Genomic DNA, 10,236 nt, shown 5'->3' with positions numbered 1-10,236 from the left:
TGATCATAGCTCATTCATAAAATCTACTGATAAGGGGATTATTAAATTTAATAATTTAATTACTAAATTAAAGGTCATAGAGTGCCTGGGATCATAGGGAAGTTCTTTGGTTAAATGATTGGCTCAGTAGTTTGGTTAAATGATTGGCTCTTCGTTTCTGCTCAGGTCATGATCAGTTCATGAGATCAAGTTCCATGTCAGGCTCCATGCTTTTTGAGGAATCTGCTTGAGATTCTCTCTCCCTCCCTCTCTGTCCTCCCACTGATGACTCTTAACCCATAATCAGAATGATAGACCTGAGAGGTGAGGATTGCTGTTCTTCAGACTTCCAAGGGCCATCTGAAGATTGACATGTGTTTCATGAAGTTGGGAATGAAGCAGATGGGTGACTTGGGGAGGATTCTGGCCAACATGCACCCATTACATAGGCTGAAGCTTTCCCATCACCTCTCCTGCCATACTCTGTCAGGAAGACACTGGGCATCACGACCTTCTTGGTCACACTGTGTCTCTCTAAAACTGTGATAAGACACAGGATATCCCACCAGGGTGCAATGACCAACTTGTGGGGCTGGATGTTCACTCCAGGAATGAGCACAAGACCACTTCATTATTATATGGTTTTACCTTGAATGAGTTACACTGAGGAAGTATGACTGAGGAAGTCTTGGCATTGAACTGCATTCAGTGTCACTTAAGGAACACCTGGATTTGGGGAATGTTACTTCTGGTTCCTAAACTCTAGTTGTCTGTATGATTTTGTATCAACCAGACACTGAGCGACAAACAACCACAGACTATGCTGGAACCAGAATGGATCAGGCAAAGACACTCAGCTTCCAGTCCCTTGTTCTGCTCAGAGTTTGTGTTCAGCTCCCCCTACAGTCTCCGTCACTGTGTCAGTCACTGCACAGTAGTACACAGCTGAATCTGAGGCTTGCGCTGAGCCTTTCTCCAAGTGGAAGGATTTGGATTTGGCGTCAAAGGTGGCTTCAAATCCTTTGTTGCTTCCCTTCTCCTTGCCCCTCAAGGCTTTCAGGAGGAGCTGTAGACCTTCACCAGGATACTGGACATACCAGAAAAGAGTAAGGGACCCTGATGCTGAATAAGTGCAGTTCACAGTCAGGGAAGCCTCTTCTAAGAGGGTCACTTGGCCTTCTGTCTGAGTCACTGAGTCTCCACGGGTTTCTCCTGAGGAAAGAGGAAGGAGATCTGTGTCACCTTGGGCATAAAACTCATGGATAAATAATAGTTAAATGTTTAACTGACACCATGGAAGAAAGAATCCAAATTGTAAGAGGAATGGTACTTACCAAGCATTAAGAGTACCAGAGTCACGAAGCCTGGAGAACACTTCATCTCTGGAGTATCACCTAAATAATGTTCTTCATTCTTACTATGAAGAAGGTTAGAGTGACAGAGAAATGATCAGTGGAAGCCTACATTTCACACAGGAAATATGACTGTGGTAGGAAGCTGCACCCCCTGGTGGACAGGGACTAAAATGCATACATGTTGGCCAGAATCCTCCCAAAGGCAGCCATCTGTTTCATCCCTGACCTCATGAGGCACATGTCAGGCTTCAGGTGGCCCTTGGAAGTCTGAACAACAGCAATCCTGACTTCTTAGGTCTGTTTTGTTCTTAAGACACTGCCTGATATGGAAGTTCGTTAACACGGCATCCTGGGGCATTTCTGTGGCTGGGAGGGTAACAAACTTCTTAAAGCATATGAAAGCATCTAACTACAGTACTTCATATTCTCATGTGTCCTTGTGGACCAGCCCAAAAACCACTGACTGCCAGAAATGGGGTTTGAGTTGAATATGGAAAAAGTCAGAGGAAGTCAAGTTATTGCTGACTGATTCTGTTTTGGGCACTTTACCCCGATATTTAGAACTGTGACTGTCATTTTTAAAGTACTCTCTAAATGTTTTCTAAATCAAACAAAAATAATGAACAAATGACCTTTAATTGAAATACTGTATTTACTTTTCCTAAACTATTAGCAATTGCTAGAAATACTATTTTTTAATAACAGTTTTCAGAAGAAGTCACACTATTTGTTAGTCAACCATTTTTAGTCAAATATTACTGATTTTCAGAATCATTAAAAAGTGAAAAATAGCAAATACAGACAGAAGAAACATCATACATGGAGTCATCAAATCCATATAGAATCATCTGAAATTAAATTTTCAATATTTTGTTGACTCCAAAATCAGGTGACTAAGGTATACGAATTAAGCAAAAAATATTAATGCTATAATCTTAACAGCTTTAGCCTCAAGGATGCTTTCTATTACTGTCCATCTGTCACATTTTGTTGCCAAACATTAATCAAATAATTTTTCCCACAAGGTAAAAAATCAGGATTATCAGGAAAAAGTTCTAGAAAGGGACACATCTTCTGTAAAGCCCTGTAAACATTTATCTCTAAGCACATAGATGGAAGCTTAGCCCAAGCTATATCCTGGAGGCAACTCTCGAGAGATTCAGATCAAGGAGGTTCATGAGTCCAGGGCTAACATGGAAACACTTTCCCAAATGCAGAGGGAAGTAAGAAATTCTGGCCTGGATACTGTTTGGATTAATGTGTCCCTTTGCTTCCCCTCCACCTTCCAAATCAGGTTGTCAGGCCTGCCACAGAAGTACACTAGAAAGGAATTTGGGACAAACCCCTGCAAAGTTGTATTCAGATATGCAGGTGAAATCCCAAGGAGGTTAGAATGATAATGGTTGAAAATAAACATGGGGCAACAGAATGGCTCACCTGGTGGAGGTTTAGGCTCTTGTTTATGATTAGGGTCATGATCTCAGGATGAGAACCCTGCATGGGCCTCTGCATTCATTCGGAATCTGTTTTCTCTATGTCTCTCTCCTAGTCTCTATCACTCTATCATTCTCTTTAAAATAAAAAAATAAATAAAGTCTTTTTTAAAAAGGAAAATAAACAATATAGTACATGGATGCAGAAAGTCATTATCCTTAACTTTAGTTTTTTAAACAGTTTATTTTTTGTATTTGTCAGAGAGAGAGAGAAGGGGCACAAGCAGGGGGAGCAGGAGGCAGAGGGAAAAGCAGACTCCCTGCTGAGCAAGGAGCCTCATGCAGGACTCAGTCCCTGGACCCTGGGATCATGACATGAGCCAAAAGCAGATGCTTAACCGACTGAGCCACCCAGGCATCCCTATCCATAACTTTAGAAAAAACATTCAGGCCAATGAAAACCTGCAGGAGAAATACTTTACACTCTGTGTCACACGGAGGACTTGCACATCATTGAGGGAAGGTACTGCATAGTAAATATGGATACTTAATGGCTTTTATTAATGCATATATTACATTAAAATAAGCTGCACCAATTAGACAATTCTATATAATTTGACATTTGTATTTGTGAAGTACTCACCACATTCAAGATAATGAACATATGCATCACCCCAAAAGTTTCCTCATGTCTCTTGGCAACCCCTCTCTCAACGCTCACCACTCCCATTTCCAGCGAACATTTCTGCCATGCTTTAGTCTGAATAATTTATAATTTAGAATTATGGAATTATATGTACTCTTTTATTTGGCACTTCACAATGTAATTATTTTAATATTCTTCCATAGTCATAACTACCAAGAGTTTGTTTCTTTCTGTTGCTATGTAGTATATCATCCTATGCCTAAAAAATAGTTTCTCTATTCACCTGTTGCTGGCCATATGGAGTAGCTGCAGTGGGTTCTTACAAACAAAACTGCTATGAACATTTGCATATAAGATTTTTTTATAGACCTATTCTTTCTTTTCTCCTGGGTCCATATCTGGGAGTAGAATGGCTGGATCACATGGTAGATGTACATTTGACTTTCTTAAAAAAATTTGTTCTAGTAGTTTCTTTCATTTTGTTTTGTAGATTTCCTTGCATTTTCTGCACAAATATGCTTTCCAGTAATAGAGAGAATTTCACTTCTTCCCTTCCAAACTGTAAGACTTTTGTTTCTTTTACTTGCATTATTACATTGGCTTGAACCTCTACTTCAATATTAAATACAAGTGGTGGAGTCAAAACTTTCCCTTATTTCTGAAACTAAGGAGAAAGCAATTAATCTTTCACCATCAAGTGTGACATTTGATGTAGACTTTTTGTTAAGCCCTTTTTTAAGGTGAGGAAATTCCTTTCAATTTTGTGTAATTTGCTGGGAGTTTTAATCAGGAATGGATCTGAATTTTGTCAAATGCTTTTTCTGTACCTATTAAGATTATCCTCCTAGAGGACCTGGGTGGCTCAGTTGGTTAAGCGACTGCCTTCGGCTCAGGTCATGATCCGGGAGTCCCGGGATTGAGTCCCGCATCAGGTCCCGGGCTCTACGGGGATTCTGCTTTTCCCTCTGACCTTCTCTGCTCTCGTGCTCTCTCTCACTCTCTCTCTCTCAAGTAAATAAATAAAATCTTTAAAAAAAAAAAAAGATTATCCTCCTAAATTGCTCATCTGCTACTTGTCAATCTCTCTGGGTATATTATTGATAAATTGTCACAACAAAATACTAATAACACTACTAATAATAAATTTACTGCTAATAATAAATTTACAATAGTAAATTTACAAATAATGAAACAAAGCTCGAAAGTATCAAGAAAGTTCATGGCAAAGCTAATGGATTACAACACAGAGCTGGGATAGCAAAAGCCTCTTCCCTCTTTTTGACAGTATAGATTGTCAAATTTCAGAGAAAGACTAGCAGGTAGCAAAAGACTTCTTCCTAAGCCTTTGAAATATTTTAAGAGAGTCTTTTACAGGTTCTTTATTTATGCAAATGGAACTACTGAAAAACAATACAATAATTGCAGGTTTCGATCTTTTACCAAATGAGGAAAGAAATAATGGATACTCAAACTGCTATCCAGGAGCTGACCAGTGGGTAGTGGCTTCACCATTCCATCCAGACCAATTATTCATACGTGAAATAAGCAATGCACTGTAGCCAGAGTGACTCCTTTAGGATTTTGTGATTCACCAATATACTGGAGCTCCATTCATGACTAGTGATCACTCTGTTTTTCTGTTCCTTGAAACTTGTTTGTGATACTGTAGTCTAGAGCATGGTTTTTCCAAATAGCCAATATAAATGTGTCTAAATTTTTTAAAATAGAATTACCTTATGATCCAGCAATCCACTTTTGATGTATAATCAAAAATTGAAAGAATTTGGATATTTCCATAAATATTAAGATGTTTTCGAATTCAAGTTTCTACCAAAAAGTGGAAGCAACTCAATAGCCCATCAACACATAGAAAACATGGATAAATAAAATGGTATATTACATACATAGGAATATTGTTCAACCTTAAAAAGTAAAGAAATTCTGACACATGATGCAAGTGGATGCATCATGGGGACAGTACGTCAAATGAAATTTTGGAAAATTACCAATACTGCATAATTCCACTTCTATGAGAGCTAAAGAGCTTAAGCTCAAGGAAGGAGAATGCAGAATAGTAGTTCTGAAAGAGTGGAGGAATGGAATAAAGGCAAGTTATTGTTTAATGAGTACAAATATTCAGTTTTTTAAGATGCCAAGATTCTAGAAATGAAAGGTGCTGCTGATTGAACAACAATGTAAGTGTATTTCATAACCCTGAACTATACACTCAAAATATTCTCAAATGGTGAAAATGGTCAGGTTCTATAATTAAAGAAACTTGAGGAGATACTTAAGATTTTTACTCTACAATCTGCCTTCCAAATAAACATAAGAGGGTGTTTGATACAAGACCAATTATCAAGCATCTATTACCATTCAATTTTAAGGCCTTAGGTCATTGGGGTTAGAACTGGAAGGAGGAAAATGGAGAGAATGAAGATTTGGAGTGTGGAAAATTGATCAAAAAGGACGGCTGGGAAATGTGCAAACTAACTCACCAGTTGGCAAAAAAGAAATGCACTTTTTTGTTTTTTAAATATAGATGATTTTTAATAGCTTTTAATTACATTATGTTAGTCACCATAGAGTACATCATTAGTTTTTGATGTAGTGTTCCATGATTCATTGTTTGCGTATAACACCCAGTGCTCCATGTAATACGTACCCTCCTTAATACCCATCACTGGGCTCACCCATTCCCCAACCCCTCCCCTTTGAAAGCTTCAGTTTGTTTCCAAGAGTCCATAGTCTCTCATGGTTCATCTCCCTCACTGATTCCCCCCTCCCATTTCATTTTTCCCTTCCTTCTAATGTCCTCCATGCTATTCCTTATGTTCCACAAATAAGTGAAACCAAATAATAATTGACTTTCTCTGTCTGACTTATTTCATTTAGCATAATCTCCTCCAGTTCCATCCATGTCAGTGCAAATGGTAGGTATTCATCCTTTCTGATGGCTGAGTAATAGTTCATTGAGTACTTACAGACCACATCTTCTTTATCCATTCATCTGTTGAAAGTTATCTTGGCTCCCTCCACAGTTTGGCTATTGTGGACATTGCTGCTATGAACATTGGGGTGCCTGTGGCCCTTCTTTTCACTACCTCTGTATCTTTGGGGTAAATGCCTAGTAGTGCAACTGCTGGGTTGTAGGGTAGCTCTATTTTTAATTTGTTGAGGAACCTCCACAATGTGTTCCATAGTAGCCTCACCAACTTAAATTAAACAGAAGGGGAAGGGAGATGCTATGAGTGCTGGGACCAGGAAGGTGAAATAACAAAACAGCCTTTGGAGAAAGGTTGAAGTGAAGGGCAGGAGCTGACAAAGAGGAAAATTGGCACTCCATTCCTTCACAGTGTCCCCCTAGAGCCCCTAATTATGAGCATTTGTGGATAAGTCTGGTGGAAAACAGGTAAACCTCCTATATGCAAAGTGAACACAAGTATTCTAGTGGTGTTAATAAGACAAAATGAGAAAAACTACACTATAAAACAGACTCCTTGGAAATTAAATGGGGGTATAATTGATTCACAGCAAACAAACCTAATTAAACTGTCACTAAATGGTATAAAACAGCATGATGTGCACATATATATACACATATGTATGTATGTAAGAATTATGAAAAAATGGTGTAAGAGTCATGTATGTTCACACTGTGTGATTTATTTAAGGTAGAAGTAAATCACACTATGATAAGAAGGCAAAGCATTTAGACTAATCACTGTAGCTCTTTCAATGTACCTATTGTTGTGCCTGTGTTCCTCCTCACTACCTATGTCTGTTCAGATGCCTATGTTGGAGCCAAAAGCAGAAAAATCTGATCATTCTCTGCTGAAGGGTTCAAGCTGTGGCCCTCAGACAATAGATCCACTGACCAAGGTCTCCTTCTCATTGTTTTGTCTCCACAGCTCAGCTCAGCTCTGTTCAGAAAGGCCAGAATGGACACCAAATTTTGGTCATAAGTTATCAGTCCTTTGAATTTATGTGTTTCCCTTACCTCAACTGAACCACAGTAAGCTTCCAAGCATCATATGCTCAGTTCTGAGACCCAAGGTGATCACTCCGTCTACTTGTATTCTTCCTTCTGCCTCAACACCCTCAACACACACACACACACATGCTCACCCGTGCACACACACACACGTGTGTACCAACATGGGCAACGTTGTATTCCTCAATTATCTAAAAATACGTGGTGCTCCTTTTCCCCAACCCCTTCTGGAGGGCACAGCACACACTGAGGTGCTTCTACACCAGGACTGGGTTTCTCCTTATTTAGTCTCTCACGCAAGTTCACCCCTATCCATATACAGCTCATTTTCTAAAATTATGATGGCACTGTCTGCTGATAGGTTCTTTCCTGTTTCATTTTCTGTTTTCAGCTTTCTGCCCTTTAGGATAGCTTTGCTAAAGTTCTAAAAGCGTGTTAGATGCCTTTGGGTGGCTCATTCAGTTAAGCCTCTACATTCAGTTCAGATCATGATCTCAGTGTCCTAGGATCCAGCCCCCTGTTGGGCTCACTGCTCAGTGGGAAGTGTGCTTCTCCCTCCCCTTCCTCTCCAGCTGTGCTCATGCACTCTCTCCCTCAAATAAATAAATAAATAAAGACTATTAGAGAAATCAAGAGATAAACATGTATTATTAATCTACCATGAGTTTTTTTTTTTAAGAGATTTCAATTTTAACTAATCTCTACCCAAAATGGGCTCAAACTTACAACCTGGAGAGCCAGAATTCCAGCTAAAACCAGAGTCAGCCAGGCACCCCAGTCTACTGTGTTTCTCAGAAGTCTGAGAAAACTCTTATTATATATCCTTTGAATACTTTAAAGTGCATATTCACATGCATTTATATTTAAACAGGTTTGAAAATAAAATTTTCATTTTAAAACAATGAAATAAAAATTAACTAACCAAGAATATTTAACAAATATGTAAGGGAATATATTACTATTCTGATCATAGCTCATTCGTAAACTCTGCAAATAAAGAGATAGTAATTTAAAAAGATTGAAATCATACTGGCAAAATCTTGCATTGCAAAATAGACATCGCTTTTTCTATTATTTTTTGTACAGCTTCACTTTCTCCCATACATTTTCCCAATCCCATGTTTTGTGGCTCTCTCTGAGAGATGGCAAAACAGGAGTTAGAGAAATCAATAGGATTTCCCTCCCAGTGTCACCTCTCTATTTATATCATTAGGAAATCTCAGTGCAAGAGCATTTTTTCCCACCATATTTCCTGGGCACTGAAAGCTATCTCTGTTGAGTTCTTATTGTCAGAAAGTCAACTGATCTATTTAACTGGTCAGGACACAAGCCACATCCTCCATTCTATTTCTGCCCCCAAGCCTTCATGTCAAATATCATCCTGAGTCTAAGATCTGATTTACTAGAAAAGAAAGCAGGGCAGAGGTCTCTGGCCTTTCCTTTCCTCGGTCAGGTACATGTGTTCCTCCTCCTTTCTTCCCTTCCCTTCTTTCTCTACTAAAACTTGGTTTGGGGCTGATGGTCTCCATCACCTCTCCTGCCATTCTCTGTCAGGAAGACATTAGGCATCACCACCTTCTTGGGCACATCATGTGTCTCTAAAAGTGTTATAGACACAGAAACACCTACCAGGGTGCCATGAACAACTTGTGGGGCTGGATGTTCACTGCAAGGATGACCACAAGACCACTTCATTGTTTTGTGACTCTACCTTGAAATTACTTACAGTCTGGCTGAGGAATTCTTGGCATCAAACTGTTTTCAGTAGCACTAAGGAACACCTGGGGTTGGGGAATGTTATTCTGGTTCCTATGCTCTTGTTCTCTGTATGATTTTGTATCAACCAGACACTGAGGGACAAACAACCACAGACTGTGCTGGAACCAGAAGAATCAGGCAGAGACGCTCAGCATCCAGGCCCCTATTCTGCTCAGAGTTTGCGATCAGCTCCCCCTGCAGTCCCCATCACTGTGTCATTCATGGCACAGTAGTACACAGCTGAATCTGAGGCTTGCACTGAACCTTTCTCCAAGTGGAAGGATTTGGATGTGCCATCGTAGGTGGCTTCAAATCCTTTGTTGCTTCCTTTCTCCTTGTCCTTCAAGGCTTTCAGGAGGAGCTCTAGACCTTCTCCTGGATAATGGACATACCAGAAAAGGACAGGGTACCCTGATGCTGAATAAGTACAATTCATAGTCAGGAAAGCATTTTCTGAGAGGGTCACTTGGTCTTCCTTCTGAGTCACTGAGTCTCCACAAGTTTGTCCTGAGGAAAAAGAAAAGAGACCTGTGTCAACTTGGGCATGAAGCTCTTGGATAAACTATAGTTAAACTTTATACTGATAGAAAAGAAAAAGAATCCAAATTTTAAGAAGGATTTTACTTACCAAGCATTAAGAGTACCACAGTCACACAGCCCGGAGAACACTTCATCTCTGAAGAGTCAGCTAAATAATGTTCTTCATTCTTACCATGAATAAGTTTGGAGTGACAGAGAAATGATCAGTGGAAACCCACATTTCACACAGGAAATGTGATTGCGGTAGGAAGCTGCACTCCCTGGTAGACAGGGGCTGAAATGGGTGCTTGTTGGCCAGAATCCTTAAACACTGAAAAACAAAAACAGACTATTCATGCAATTACTACTCCAGACCTCTTTACAAAATCCAGTCCCTTGAGAGCATCATTAAATTAAATAGCTGAACTAATGAGTATCTCTTGGATATGTCAATTTACAAAAAATCACGTGGTTGATGTCAGTGAGTATGTTTTTAAGGTAGGTCACTGCTTCCAAAAACTATAAAGACAATCTGGTTTCTTAAGTTTCCAA

General features: G+C 39.4%; 2 gene segments (V, D, J or C); both read right to left on the bottom strand.

Moving 5' to 3' along the window:
• Positions 1-856: 856 nt before the first annotated feature.
• Positions 857-1,395, bottom strand: LOC111139445. The segment is given in 2 exon segments: positions 857-1,191; positions 1,314-1,395. Coding segments are annotated over 2 exon segments (381 nt in total).
• A 7,942-nt stretch (positions 1,396-9,337) lies between these two features.
• LOC111139435 lies at positions 9,338-9,875 on the bottom strand. The segment is given in 2 exon segments: positions 9,338-9,672; positions 9,794-9,875. Coding segments are annotated over 2 exon segments (381 nt in total).
• Between the last annotated feature and the right edge of the window lie 361 nt (positions 9,876-10,236).

This window comes from Enhydra lutris, unplaced genomic scaffold (genome assembly GCF_002288905.1).
Source record: "Enhydra lutris kenyoni isolate GAN:26980312 unplaced genomic scaffold, ASM228890v2 scaffoldscaffold4, whole genome shotgun sequence".
Lineage (NCBI taxonomy): Eukaryota > Metazoa > Chordata > Mammalia > Carnivora > Mustelidae > Enhydra > Enhydra lutris.
This window is presented reverse-complemented; position numbering and strand designations above follow the sequence as displayed.